Genomic DNA, 15,142 nt, shown 5'->3' on the forward strand with positions numbered 1-15,142 from the left:
TCCGCCCCCACTGCCCTGAGAAAGGGAACCCACGGACACACCCTTCTCTTCCCCACCCAGCCAGCCCCAGCTTTCTAAGCTTTCCCGGTTGGCTCGGGTGTGAGACGAGGGCCTCCCCAGATCCACTTGCACTTTGATGGGTGTCGACAGACGTGTTTTCCAGGTGCCGTGCAGGGAGATGTGAGGGTGTGTGCACTTGTGTACCTGCCAGCCAAGGCATTGGTGTTACAGGTGTAAATGCTTGGTGAGTGGTAGCTTTTGGAGGCAAGAGAAGGCAGAGACCCATTCAGAGCCAGTAAAAAAGCCAGCCAAAGAAAGCTTATGTATTCCACAAGGACGCTCTAATTTCCTAGCAGTTTTTTAAATTTAGACGCAAATGTTTCTGATTTTTCAGAGATGAAAAAAGTCTACAGTCAGCTTGCATGATTAACCTCAGCTCCAATTCTGGCGATTTCTTTAGCGTTGATTCACTGGCAGGGCTATAAGAACTTTCTCTAAGACCCTTCAGCATTTTTTCTTAGTGCCGACCGCATGGTTAGGAGGCCCTTTTATCTTCTGTCAGCCATTTCAGGATGGGGTAACCAAAGTCAGGAACTTCTCTGCTGAAGGAAAAACTGCTTCCAGCCACAGGGCTGGTTGCTGTGAATGTTTTTGTGCTTTGTTAACCATAATAAGGATGAGAAAGGGGAAGAGGACGCCCTAAGGAGATTGCTGCATTTATGCTAACAGTGCTTGTGGTAAGGCCTTGCATTCACTGGTGGAAAAGAATGACTTTTCTTACTTGTCAGCGGAAATTTAATATAAACTAATGGCTTCTGGTATTTATAGATGTTTAGGTATAGCCTTAAAAAGTCTCATCACTGGGGTAGCCTGGGTGGCTCAGTCAGTTAAATGTCTGCCTTCAGCTCAGGTCATGATCTCAGGGGCCTGGGATTGAGCCCCATGTCGGGCTCCCTGCTTAGCAGAGAGTCAGCTTCTCCCTCTGCCCCTCCCTTCCATGCTCTCTCTCTCTATCTGTGTCAAATAAATAAGATAATAAATAAACAAGATAAAATCTTAAAAAAAAAAAAGTCTCATCACCAATATCCCTGTAGGAAAAGTACTTGGTTACAGAAAGTCTCCAGCCCCAGTCTTTTTTTTTATTCTAATGAAATATTTCTTTTTAAAATAATCATATTTGTGGGGCACCTGGCTGGTTAAGCTTCTGCCTTTGGCTCGGGTCATGATCCCAGGGTCCTGGGATCCAGCACCACATCAGGCTCCCTGCTCAGCGGGAAGCCTGCTTCCTCCCTCCTCCACTCCCCCTGCTTGTATTCCCTCTCTCGCTGTGTCTCTCTCTGTCAAATAAATAAATAAGTAAACTTTTAAAAATTATGCTAAAATAATAGTATTTGATAATGACATTTCCTAGGACTCTTCTCTGAGGTTATAGAAGAATAAATATTATTATGTTTTTTCTTCTCTCCTATTAAGTTTTCCTGATTTATATTCCAGTCAGCACTGCTCGCAGAGTGCCTGTCACACTCACAAAAAATTACATTTTATTGTTAATTTAGTTTGCAGATGTTTGTCATTTTACTTTTTGTGAATTGTCTGCATTTTTTGCCCATTTTTGTTACTGTCTGTCTTACAGACTTCTGTCTGCTCTCTGTGTATTAAGACATGAAGCTATGTCTAGTAATGGTGATAAATTGTGTTTTAGGCTTGTTACAGAACTTTATTTTGTGACACTTCGACATATGGAATTTTTATGTTTATGTATAATGAAGTTCATGAACTTTTGTGGTTTTGTTCATGTTTAATTTTTTCAATGATTTTTTTAAAGCTGTGTCTGAATCCTCCGTTTGGGGATTTATTTTGGTATGTGGTGAGAGGTATTTTTGTTTTTCCAAGAGAAAGCAGCAGTGTATAATGTTGAAGTCAGGCAGACTCAATCCCATGGCTGTATCTCATCTCCGTGCAGCGAGGATTCCTAAGCTGGCCTCCTGAGTCTGCTGCCCTTTGGGACTGTACCTTTATGAGGGGCTCTGGTCAGACTCTCTTCCTGCCTTTCTCCCATATTCATGGCGTCAGGTGTACCCTCAATGTGAGCAAGTCTAAGCTTCAGGGTCCTTTGCTTGCACCCAGGTGTCTTCTAGGATATGGAGAGAGTCCCATCAATGTGCCAACAAAGCCATGTGTTTTGCAAAACTTTCCCAAGTCAGGTATTTTAATCTAAGCAGTTTTTGACTGCTGACTGTTCACTGCAGACTTCCCTTCATCTACACACTGCCTTCTGTCAGATGATACTGGAGCACCATGGGCATTTGGGGGATCTTGCCAAGGGGGAGTTGAGTTCCGGGTTTCCATTTAGCTTGGATTTGTTGGGGTGTGCATCCATGGTGTGCGGTCACTTCATGTTTGGTTAACTAGCTGTCCTCTGTAAAAATCACTCCCAGGGTTTGCACCACTTCCCAGTGTGCCCATCTGTCCGGCATTTTGACACAGAGATGCAGAGCTGGCGGTCACGTCCCAGTGTGAACGTGTCCTTTGGCTCTTGCTATCAGAAGTCTGGGGCAGTAGAAAAGAAACATTTCAAATGTATAAAACCAGAAGCTGTTCTTTGAAAACTTTTCCCAATCATTAGGGCTGCGAAATCCCAGGCAAGGGCTTTGCTTCTCATGGATGCTTCGTCAAAACAGAAGTTCTTCCTAGTCAGAAGTGCACTGACTGATGACGTGTATACAGTTATAAATGCACCATGTGCTGTCCCTCGTTCATGGGGATGGCACATCTGATAATCTCTTACATCACTTTAACCACAATTTGGGAAGATGTTTTGGAACATGTCAGTAAAGCAAGTGGTTTGGCTGTGCCTGGAAGGTACCTTCTCTATCCTCTCTGAATTGCTTCGTTGCCTGTTCAGCGATAGCCCTGGGAGACCCCAAAACTGAGAACCTAGTAGGGGCAGGCAGGTGGAGAAGCAGGGTCTGCCACTGTGGGAACAACACTGGTGGAGGAGGGTGGAGACCGTTTACAAAGAAGGGCATGGAAATTCTGTTGAAGATGAGCACTGGAGCTCTAGAACTCTTGAAAAGGTGTAGAAGAGCGAGGTTTTCAAATTATGATCTCAGAAGCACATTTTTCATTCAGAACTGAAATACCCCTCTGATAAATTGAATATGTATTTTTACCAATTTCCAGAAGTAAGAAATGAAGTGAAATCAAAAGCTAATAGAATGTGAAATAAAAGTGACAAAATGAACATTTGAAACTGAAAGTATTCTGGCATTAAGACAAACTGGGGTGTCTGAGTAACACAGTCAAGTGCCTGCCTCTAGCTCAGGTCATGACCTCAGGGTGCTGGGATCAAGCCCCACATCCGGCTCTCTGCTTAGTGGAGAGTCTGCTTCTCCCTCTTCCTCTGTCCTCCCAACTCATTCTCTCTCTTTCTCTCTCCCCAACCCCTTCCCCCCTCAGATAAATAAATCTTAAAAACAAAAGAGTAGACAAACAATAAGAAACTTTTAACTATAGGAAATAAACAGGTTGCTGGAGGGGAAATGGGGGGGGATGGGGTGACTGGGTGATGGACATTAAAGAGGGCATGGGATATAATGAGCACTGGGTGTTATAGACAACAGATGAATCACTGGACTCTACCTCTGACACTAATAATACACATATGTTAATTGCTTGATTAAAAAAAAACCAATGTCTCAAAAAAAAAAAGAATAAATAAAAAAATTCCAGATCAGACCAAAAGCAGTAATTCATTAAAAGCAAAAGATAAATTCCAAACAAAAATATTGAATAGGAAAAAAAAAATAGTGAATAGGTTCCTAGATTATTATTTATATGAAGTGAATCATATTAAACACACTGGAAAAAGCTGAAAATTTTGTGATTTAACATGATAGAATACATTGACAAAGATAACAAAATCAAGATATTTCTGGAGTTCGTGATGGTTTTCAGTGTGATTAAACTTGTAACATTTTGTGATTTCTCATTCTAAATAAATTATTTGTTCCTAATTCCATATTCAGATTTTGTACTTTTCTTAAAGCAGTCCCTCCAAATTTTACAAGTTCTCCCAGAACCTGGATCTCATTACTCCAAGTGGCCAGCACTTACCCCAGGACACCTAGAATCATGCTTTCTTTTTCTTTTCTTTTTTTTAATATTGAATTGTTTTTATTTTTAATTAATTTTTATGATTCTAGTCACTTAACATTTTATTCACTTATTTTTTAGTTTAAATGCAATTAATTAATATATAATGTATTATTGGTTTCAGAGGTAGAGATCAGTGTTAGAACCATGCTTTCTTGTTGTTCTGGTGTTTTAACTCTGTTACCTTAAGAACAACTCAACCAGGCATTCCCAAACAAATTTTTAAAAATATTTTATTTATTTATTTGAGAGCGAGAGACTGAGCCAGTATGCAAAAGCCAGGGCAGGGGGCAGTGTGTGTGAGGGTCAGAGAGGGAGGGAGAAACAAAATCCCCACTGAGCAGGGAACCTGATGCAGGGCTTGATCCCAGGACGCTGGGATCATGACCTGAGCTGAAGGTAGATGCTTAACCCACTGAGCCACCAAGGCACCCCCCCACCCGCCAAAAACAATTTTTTAACTAGCATGTTAGGGGTACTTTGTTGGAAGGAACCTTACAGATTATCTAGTTTTCTACATTCCATAAATCCTGGTTGGTTTTTCTTCAAATGAACATAAAGTTGCTTTGCCAGCCTTCCCCACCCCAGACTCCATGGAGGTTTCGAGTGTGCCATTATATTCACACTTAAATGAAAAATTGATGTCTTTAAGAACTGATGGCTTTGTAATTCCCAGTCATCCTGTCTGGGAACATGATCTAGCCCTTGATTTATTCATGACTTGATGTTGCTCAGTTGAGGGTAATCGTCACCACCTCCCCCTGCTCTGCTCCCATCCCCACACACACATACATATGACTTGGGCATTGCTTGAGAAAGCAGCTCCTAGACATTTTATAATTCTGGTTGCCGTGAATCGGATTCTTAAAATTTTTCAACAAAAATGTTAGTATATGTGCTACTGATTTTGTAAGTCATATAAATATGACTTGCGTGTTTTTTTTTAAACATTTACATTCTTTTTTTTTTTTTAAGATTTTATTTATTTATTTGACAGAGAGAGAGGCAGAGAGGCAGGTAGAGAGAGAGGAGGAAGCAGGCTCCCTGCCGAGCAGAGAGCCCGATGTGGGGCTCGATCCCAGGACCCTGAGATCATGACCTGAGCCGAAGGCAGCGGCTTAACCCACTGAGCCACCCAGGCGCCCCTGACTTGCGTGTTTTATGAGGAACCCCCTTACTGGGCTCATTTGGGTTCTCCAGGTGGGGCAGGCCCATCATCTGAAAAGAGTAGCTGTCTTTTACTTTTACCTTCTATCCTTCTTCTCCCTTCTTATACTGGCCGCACTCTCAGACCCGTGTTCTTAGTTCTGATTAAAAATACTCTTTATTGACTTTAATGTGAATGTCTCTAGTGTCTCATTAATAAGGCATTCGCTGTTTAGAAGATTTTTTTTTTTTTAATGTTAGAGAACTAACCCCCTTTTCCTAGTTTTCTAAGCATTTCCCTTAAGACAGTGTTGGCCCATAAAAATCTGATTACCCTCGTAACGGGACACAATTCTGGGCTTGTAGCTCGTGTCCCTCGTCAGTGGACAGATGACCCACATACACGGCCTCCTGAGGACCGTATGCCTGGCTTGTGCTCACAGTCCCTGCAGACTCAAAGCTCACACCAGGTGTTACCACAGGAAACTCTGGAGTCCACTAAAGATGAGTATTGTCATGGAATTTCGTGCAGCTTGATCCCATGATTAGGATTATTTAAAACACGGTTGCCTTTTCTCTGAGGCTCTGCTGTGCTCAGATGCAGCCTCAGGCTCTCCCACTAACAGGGCCCTGCTATTCTCTTGTCCCCCAGTGACGCTGGCGCCCCCTTTGCCCAATGGAGCACGGAGCGCGTGTGCACGTGGCTGGAGGACTTCGGCCTGGGCCAGTACGTGATCTTCGCCCGGCAGTGGGTGACTTCTGGCCACACTTTACTGTCAGCTACCCCTCAGGACATGGAAAAGGTAAGAGCTGAGCCCCGGGAAGGAGGTTCCCCTTTGTCCTCAAACCAGTATCTGGGGCGGTGAGGCCCCCACTCTTCCTTCCTGCCCTTACACACACACACACACACACACACACACACACACACACACACACGGTGGGGGGCAGGGGACGAGGCCAAGATGTCCTCTGTGACTGCATGTCGATTACAGGGCACTGTGCCTGTATCTGCTGCCACACACACCCCCATCTCTTCCCAGACATGGCGCCCTCTGAGGGCCAAGCTGCCAGCCGGAAGTTCACATCTGTCTGTGTCTTTCACTTTCAGGAGTTGGGGATTAAGCAGCCTCTGCACAGGAAGAAGCTGATTTTGGCCGTGAAAGCCATCAACACCAAGCAGGAGGAGAAGTCGGCCCTGCTGGACCACATCTGGGTGACACGTAAGGACAGGCAGTGTGCATACATGTCCCTGGCAGCTCCCGAGGGTAAACAGCCTGTGCTGGGAATGCATGCCTCCAGGACTGTCTGTCCTTGGGAAAGGCAGATGGGGGAGTGAGTTCCTTACGGGGAATCCAGATGGACCTGCAAGATGATCGTTCGTTGCTTTTTACCTGCATTCACAGTCTCCCATTCTTATGAGCCCGAGCACACCTGTTTCTTCTGGTTTCTGTAGGTTGGCTTGACGATATTGGCTTACCACAATACAAAGACCAGTTCCATGAGTCCAGAGTCGATGGGCGAATGCTACAGTACCTAACTGTGGTGAGGATTTTCCCTTTCAGGGTTTCCATGGTCTCTGTGAGCACTCAGCCCAGCTATCCCCCTGGTGCTTATTCTAAACTTGCTTTCACCTCATCCCTCTTTTCTTAAGGTGTTTAAATAGTATTGTTGGTCACACAAGAGGTCCAAGGTAGCACAACCATTGAGCTAAGAGAAGCTGCTGGGGTGTCCATTGTGCACTTTCTAAGATGTGGTAGACTTGTCTGTGTGTGGTCTGGGAAGGAACCTGAAGGGTCTCAGTCACCTTGGAAACGCTGGCTTATCAACCAAAACTTTTCCAGAATGATCTCCTCTTCTTAAAAGTCACCAGCCAACTGCATCATCTCAGCATCAAATGTGCCATTCATGTGCTTCACGTCAACAAGTTCAACCCCCACTGCCTGCACCGGCGGCCAGCTGATGAGGTGAGGACAGGACCGTACCTATCCGGGGACCTAGCCTGGTAGCCGTGTGTCTGGACACCTGCAAGGTTAGGTGTGACAAAACAAGAATGGCCTCAGAACAATGTGTCTGTGTTCTGAACCAGGTTGCTTGTGATTCTTTCCCTTGCTGCTGCTTAAATGGTGCCCCCAGACACCCCCTGTTGCCTGCATTTTGTGCCTCACAACAAACACTGGGCCTCTAAGTTCCCACCGCTCTCAGGGAGACCGGTGTTCAGGGCCAGAGGCAGTAACAACAAGTCTTTAAAGCCATCACAGTGACCAAAGATGATGAACAAGTGGTGCAAAGGAGAAGGAGGGGAAAGCAAAATGGGAAGATGGGGTCAAAGTGGACAGAGGGGAGAAGAGCCCCTAAGGAACCAGACATTTCCGATCTCCCTACTTGTAGCTACACAGTTAGCTGACCTCTAGTCCCAGGTGCACAGGGGGTGGTGAGCAGGTTTTGCTAGAGAAGAGCGAGCCTAGGTAAACACTGCAGCTCATGTCGTGGAGAAGTGCCTGGTCATGTTCTGCAGGCCACAGAGCTCTTGTTGCGCCCTGAAGCTAAAGGCTTGTCCATCACACCCCATCTCCTGTACTCCTGGGAACTGAGTGTACCCGTGTTATAAGAGTAACTCCTCTTCCTGAGGGATCAAAAACTCCTACCTCTGCCTTCTGTCTCATGTTTTCCCTATTCAGCAAATAAGTTTTGAATGCCTTCTGTGTGTCAGGCACAGTGCTGAGCATTTTGAAGCCTAAGATACCACTTAGGCCTAAGTGTCTTAAAACATTTGGCTGCTCCCAGGAGATCTTTTGTCTGTAAAACACGTGACTTGTAAACGATAGTCCTCTTTCAAGTTCTGTTGAGTCACTGAATGAATGACTCTGTGCCTTCATTTACCAGTCCCAACCAGAGAATTAGGGAGTCACAATTAGGGTTCTGGAATCAAAGATTTCAGTGTGAAAGATCTTGCAAGACTCTGTGAGAACTCTCTCTCTTGGAAACCAAGAAGGCTCTTGGGTCGCTGGGCTGGCTGCCTAGCTCCGTGGGCATGAGGGCTGTCTTCTGGTCAGGCATCTGAGGCAGGCTTGTTCACAGGGGCTGGTCCCACAGGGGGCCACAGGTAGGGCCTGTTAGACCTAACTTTCTTCCTCTCCCTCTCGCAGAGTAACCTTTCTCCTTCAGAAGTTGTGCAGTGGTCCAACCACAGGGTGATGGAATGGTTGCGATCCGTGGACCTGGCAGAGTACGCACCCAACCTTCGTGGGAGTGGTGTCCATGGAGGCCTCATCGTGAGTGGCTCTTTAGACTAGCCCAGCTGTGTCATGTAAACTGGGGTAGTCAGAACCCAGTTTTTTCACGGCTAGACATAAATCCTGGTAAAAATATTGACAGCCCTTGCATCAGTTGAAATCTCAGAATATTTGATAATTTGCAGTTGGGAATGAATATACTTCATGGAAACAAGATGGTTTCTGGAAAGGACTTCCGGAGCACCAGATCCAGAGGGATCCAGGACAAGTCGGTTGCATCAGTCAGGCCTTAACACAGCATCTCCACCTGCTCCTGGAGGAACGCAGTGGCTGGGGAGTGAGGGGTTGGCCACCACAGTGTAACTTCCTGCTTGCCATAATATGGTCGTGATTGTCCCTGAGATCTGTCAAGTGGTAAAGTCAGTGGGGTAATGAAGGAGGGGTGGTTTGGACGTCCTCCAGAGCAGAGCGGACCCAGGGAGACAGGCTTATCTAAGAAGCAACTGTGCTCTGCTGGTCTGTGAAAATGAGGCTGCCAGCCACCCAGTGTGTTAGTCCCTTCTCCGAGCCAGGCCCTGTGCCAGGCTAACCGAGGGGAGCGGCATACAGGATGAGCAGATGAGCTCCAACTCCTCTCTGGAGACACCCCCCAGCCCATGAGGGCCTGTTTTTCCATGTCCCCTCCTAGAGCCATCTATAGTCATTGCTGGGCGGTTCTGTCTGTGTTTGTTTCTTAGATCCTGGAGCCACGCTTCACTGGGGACACCCTAGCTATGCTTCTCAATATTCCACCACAAAAGACGCTCCTCAGACGCCACCTGACCACCAAATTCAATGCCCTGATTGGTCCCGAGGCTGAGCAGGAAAAGCGAGAGAAAATGGCCTCACCAGCGTACACACCACTGACCACCACAGCCAAAGTCCGGGTGAGTTGCTGGGCCCTTGAGGGGCCTGCCTTCTAGCACTTGTGTTGTACTGCAGCGGGCCGGGTGCCCGGAGCCAAACTGGCAGGGGCCTGGGGCACACGGATGAGGAGGCTCTCTCAGGTCCTGTCCTCTGAGCTTTGGTCTCCTCGTCTGTTTTATTAGTTCAGTTCCTGCTGTACCTGAGTCCAAGGAAGAGAGTAGAGTTTTCTGTGCGCACACACCATGTCCAGGAAGCATCTGCTCTCAGCCAGCTAGTGCTTGTCCTCAATCCCAGGGATGCCTTGACTCATCTTGCAAGCCGATGAGTTCATGATTCTGTGTTCCATTCAGTCAGGCTCATCTCTGGGCCAGTGTCATGGCGAGGGGCGGTGGGGGGGCAGGGAGGTGTCTTCCTCAGAACTGTCCTGCCAGCACAGTGCTCCGATGGCCTGGTGCTGGGACGTGGCCAGTACACAGCTGTCCAGGGGTCCCAAGGTCATATAAGCACCAGCAGCACACCCTGGGGCTCTCTGAATCCCACAGAGCCTGTGAGAAACTGCCTGAACCACACTGTCCTCAGACCATGTCCTCCTCAGACTGCAGGCCCACACCTCTGGAGGGCATGTCCCCAGCAGCACGGTGATGCCCAGGTCTAGCTACAGTTCATGCACGGACTGCCGTCTCCAAGGGAGCAGGGCTGCACGTGTGTCTGGGGGAGACCATCAGATAGGGTACCGCAGGAAGCTAGAACAAGCAGGAGGGGCCGCCTAGGGCTGTCCATGCGGCCTCCCCGGGGCACGAGGCACTGCAGGCCATAGAGGCCGCCTCTCTGTGAGGCAGTTCCTCCAGTTACCCCTGGGGAAGGTAGAATGTCACTCGTGGGCCAACAGGACTTGAGTTTTTCAAGTCACACAGTCTTGGAGGAGCAAGATTCTCTCTCCTTGCTCAAGATTATTTACCTATCGGCCTCTCCCTAGCCAGGAGCTCTGCTGTGTTGAGAATTTTCCCAGAAGTTGTTTAGCTTCTTCCTTTCCTCCTTATATTTTGAGTCCTGTCTGCACCCTGACTTGATAATCCCCTTCTCCTAATCATGCATTTATTGTGTTTTAGCCAAGGAAACTAGGATTTTCGCATTTTGGCAACATAAGAAAAAAGAAATTCGATGAGTCGACGGACTACATTTGCCCCATGGAGCCCACTGATGGTGCTGGTGACAGTCAGAGGGCCTACAGTGGCTACCGGGGCCTCAGCCCCCTCGATGGCCCTGAAATGGATGGGCTGGACCAGGTGGGACAGATTCGCTGATGGCCTTGTTACCGTCCTGTCTGTGCACCCTGAGAGCTTCACCGTAACATCGCGTGTGTCCCCACAGAGCTGCGCCTTACCCCCCGCCCTGTGCATGCCTCACAGAGAACATTCCAGCTGCTGTGTACCCCCGGCCAGTGTCTCTCAGAACTCTGGGGGGTGGCCAGGGTAATGGAGTGGCACTTTTGCTAAGGGGCCAGGCTTTGGGGACTCTTGCCAAAATGGACTCGGGAGGAAAGACACAAGGATGATTGTACATTTGTAGTAACTCTTAGTGGCCATCTTCAGCACTGGTGGAAACACATGACCCTGGACACGGGTCCCGAGACCACGGATGATCCCCAGAGGCTCAGCTCTTGGGCCCCTCTTCTGGGCTTCCAGTGGGGGCCAGTGTCAAGTGCCTTAGGCCTGTGGCCACAGAGTCGCGGCTGAGACCCCAGGGACGGCAGTGACTGCATCACTGTGTTGTGCCTTACCCACATGGGTGGTCGCTTCTTTCTGGTAATAAAGACAGTATTTATGTAAAAAGCCAACAGTACTGCATATCTTTAACCTCACTGGGTGGGGAAGAGAGCTGGGCAAAGCTGGAGATGGAGTCCTGTGACAGCAGGTGGCCCTGAGCCAGTCCTTGGCCAGGGGCCTGCTTGGCATCTGCCAGGTGTCGTGGACAAGGGGCTGAAGCACAGAGGGACCCCATGTCCTTCAGAGGAGGTGTGGGGCCTCTTCATTTCAGGCTCCACCTCCCTCTGTGAAGCCGTGGGGAACCTGGTGCTCAGTGACCGTCGGTCACATCTGTCATGCAGACCCCAGAGTCGGTTTCCGTTTCAGTGGCGTGAACCTCCTAGAGTGCAAGAAAAGGACCCCGTGGAAATCGCCTCTGTTCTTCTGTGTGGTTTGTCAGCCTCTCTGCTGTTGACCTGGCTGGGCCCATGTCTGTCGTGGGGGCTGGTCCGTCTGTTGGCAGAACGGGAACAGTCTTGCCTCCTGATTTAGAGGCTGGCTAGCTGATGATGGCTCTTCCAGATGGGCCTTGTCTGGACATATCTTGCCAGTCTGGGTTCCTGCTCTGTGATTCCAGTTTCTCTGGGGCAGGGTTTGGCCTGCTGGGTCCCCCGGGCCTCATCTGCAGGGTATTAGCTGCCTCGTAACAGTCTGGCGGGTAGGAACAGGGCTTGCTGGCCCCCTTCAGGTCACTCTGATTCTGTCCCAGATGCTGGCAGTGCTCTGATTTGCTTCTTAAACTACCAGCAGCCCCAGGGACAGCTGGTAACCCCAAACCATGACCTCCTGAGCCCCCCTGAAGTCAGCCAGTGAGAACAGGATAAGGTCTCTAGTTGGCACGGCTGGTGCTTGATCCCAGTACCTGGGACACTGAACAGCAGGTGCTCCTAAGGGCTGGTCGCAGGACATGGCTGTCATTGAGCTGGCTTTGTCCCTAATTTCCTGGAGTGTCCTGGGGAGAGTGTCTCTGCATGCACCTGTTTTCAAACCCTGCTTGGAATTAGTATCACTGCATTTCTGTGCAGCCCCAAGCAAGGCCTGTGTCCCTTTGTGGACCTGTTTTTCGCACCTGGAAAATGTGGGATGATATTTGACGCCCTCAGAGGATGCTTCTAAAGCTAGAATGTCTGCATAGGCTTAGGGAAGAGGGAGCAGACCAGCACTACCTCAGGGTAGGAGGGGAGACAAGGAAAAGGGAGGCTCCCGGCGGCTTCCTAAGGATGCCCATAACCTCTACTGGGGTGTTGGCACACGGGGCCCTGTCGTCCCTGGAAATTGTTGGTTTATTCAGCATGCTGAGGCCTTTATCCCTGCTGCTTTCTGCTCCTAGAACTAACTGGAGCCCTGAGCTCGTGTGGATGCCCGTGTCCCGTGTCCCTTGTACCCTCAGTGTTGGTGCCAGGGCAGGCCTCGGGAGAGTGTGCACGTGGCTGCGTGGGATACTGGAAGCTCTGGCCTTCCCGGGGACACAGCATGTGCCCTGGGCCCCCTCCTCGCCCACTCCCCCAGGACAGGACTTGCATGCCGTCCCTGTGATCACAAGCAGACTCTGTCCATGTGTGCTGACCAGGCTGCTGCCCGTTTTACAGATGGCCCCCTCGGAAGGTGCTGTGACGCAGATAGGGCTCCTCTCCCAAGACATTCACCGCCTCACGGTAGGATTCTGACCTTCTCTCCACAGTAGGCCAGGTGCCAGTGTGGCCCCACGAGTCTGACACTGTGATACCCACGGCCTGAGACAACCCCCCTACATACACACACCCAATCCCAAGTCTGTGTCCTAGCCTCTGCTAGGGATTCGAAGGGTGGTGCTGAGCACTGTGGCCGGAGCTGGAGCCAGAGCTGGCCTGCTGCTGGGCCTTGAGCTGCAAGGGGCCCTAAGGAGGGTCACGGGCCTTGAGCCGAAATCAGCTAAAGCAAGCCAGGTCTCAGTCCTTTTCCCAGGCTCAGAGCTGGTGAGTTCATCTGAGAACCAAGATGCTTAGCAGTTCTGCGTCACCTGCTTCCTCAGCCCGATGCCCGGGCCTCCTCTCTGACTTGGTGGGCATTGCACTGCACTCTCTGTCCGTGAGACACATGCATTTCATGCCGTGCCTCTGACTTCACGGATATCGTGGGCATGTGGACACATCCTGTCATCCTCATGGGGACAGACTGTATCATGAAGGGACAGAATGGTGTCAGAGAAAGAAGCCACTTTGGAGTAAGGCCAGTCTGGTTCAAAGTGCTGCTCTGCCTCTTACTAATTCTGGGATTCCAGGCGAGTCATTCTCTCTTCGAGCCCCAGCTTAGTTACCTGTGAAGTGGGGCACTTAGAGACAGGTGAGAACGGCAGTAAAAGACCAGCCACAGAGAAGATTTGCAGTGTGGAGGCCTTGTACCTTCCAGTTCCCATTACTTCTGGATGGTCCCATCACTGAGCCCACTGGCTGTGGCGTCTGTCCACGTTGAGGCCCCCATCCCTGTCCTTCGCTCACTGATCTGTTGAGGGACACTAAGAAGGTCATATCCAAGGACAATATGGAAATGGGGGGGGAGACTGGATTGAAATGGGTTCATTTTTATTCTTTTTTTTTTTTTTCCTTGGCTCACACAGTGAATGCACCCAACCTTCCCCTCATCACCACTAATAGGCCTTGGTGGGGTCTTGAAACAGTAGCTTCACCTTCACTAAGATATGAGCGATAGTACAGTCTGTTCTGATTCCGTATGTGGGGTCCCTGGAACCCCGTGAACTTAGAGGGTGCCAGTGTCAGGACCACACCCAGTGTCCCATTGCTTCCCATGCAGCTGCCGCAGGGCAGCCTTGACCAAAACCCTATTCAACTGCCCCTTGGCTGTGTCCTTTCAGACTCTGCTGAGCCAGGACCAGCTGCTGAACGACTCTCACCTGGCCGCTCCCAGCTCTGAGGACTGGAGATGATGTTCTTCGTGGCCAAGAGCCCAGAGAGGCACGCGTGGGGGTCTCAAGTCTTTGCGTCAAGGGAGAGCTGGCATGGCCACCTGCAAAGCCTAGCCAGGCTAGCAGGACACCTGGGACGTGTGTACCGACAGGAGCGAGCAGAGTGGTGAACGGATGTCCAGGAGGTGGTCCAGGGGGCCCCTGTGTTTTCAGCCATGCTGTGCTCTTCACTGTAGCTTTTATATACCTTTTGTACTTTTATACGTGGACTGCACCCCACTTCTGTGGGGAGGGCGGTGAGATGTCAGCACAGACTCAATGGCTCATGCTCTTCCTGGTGACTTTTGGGAGGTTCTTAACACCAAAGGGGAAAGGCAAGGAGTTCATAAAAGCTCTGCTGGAAGAAAATTCTGGAAAAAATATTCTGACTGTCCTGTAGTGGCTGAACTGGCTGAAGTGACAGGGAGTCCCTCCTGGCTGCTTCCACATGGTGGGCGGTGGGGGGTGGGGGTACTTCACAGGGCCAGGTGAGCACCGGGAAGGAGCAGTGCGACTCCTCCCATGGCGGCCCTGACTGCCCTCGTCCTACCCTCCTCTGCAACAGGGTGTCAGGTTGTCAGTGCTGCTGGGCTGCCTCAGGTCTGAGCAGAGGTGTCTGCAACACACACACACACACACACGCACAGGGGCACCCTCACCTTAGCTGACCAGCAAGCGCAGGCTCCCAAGTGCTGGTGTCTAGTCAAACAGCTCCCCCTAGTGGACGGTCCTGGCACACCCCAAACGTTTCCACTGTCCATCTCCCCACACAGCCTGTTCCCTGTGGTTTCTCCTACCTTGGGGGGAGGCCCCACATGCCCCCAGTCATACTCTTCCTCCCTGTGACAGCTCAGGCCTCCTCTCTGCTTTCCAAAGCTGATCTCCTCCTTGGTCCACCTCCTCCCCAGTTGGTCCTCTCTAGAAGTTCTCTCCCCTGTCCCAGAGTGGCCTTCCCA

The 15,142-nt window shown here is 49.8% G+C and overlaps 1 protein-coding gene across 20 annotated transcripts in view; it reads left to right on the forward strand.

The window, feature by feature from the left end:
* The window catches only part of PPFIBP2 (PPFIA binding protein 2), a 149,877-nt gene extending 135,296 nt beyond the window's left edge, over positions 1–14,581 (forward strand). For 14 of the 20 annotated variants that reach the window (XM_047691312.1, XM_047691306.1, XM_047691303.1 and 11 more), the window contains 9 exons: positions 5,954–6,104; positions 6,410–6,521; positions 6,755–6,843; positions 7,143–7,265; positions 8,448–8,573; positions 9,272–9,460; positions 10,550–10,726; positions 12,835–12,900; positions 14,097–14,580. In XM_047691312.1, coding sequence (XP_047547268.1) covers positions 5,954–6,104; positions 6,410–6,521; positions 6,755–6,843; positions 7,143–7,265; positions 8,448–8,573; positions 9,272–9,460; positions 10,550–10,726; positions 12,835–12,900; positions 14,097–14,168 — 1,105 coding nt within the window. In that variant the 3' untranslated portion in view covers positions 14,169–14,580. Of the gene's footprint in view, positions 1–5,953; positions 6,105–6,409; positions 6,522–6,754; positions 6,844–7,142; positions 7,266–8,447; positions 8,574–9,271; positions 9,461–10,549; positions 11,273–12,834; positions 12,901–14,096 lie in introns of those variants that run through there. The other 6 variants (XM_047691300.1, XM_047691309.1, XM_047691310.1 and 3 more) reach the window with 4 other exon arrangements.
* Positions 14,582–15,142: the final 561 nt, after the last annotated feature.

Source organism: Lutra lutra, chromosome 10 (assembly GCF_902655055.1).
Source record: "Lutra lutra chromosome 10, mLutLut1.2, whole genome shotgun sequence".
NCBI lineage: Eukaryota > Metazoa > Chordata > Mammalia > Carnivora > Mustelidae > Lutra > Lutra lutra.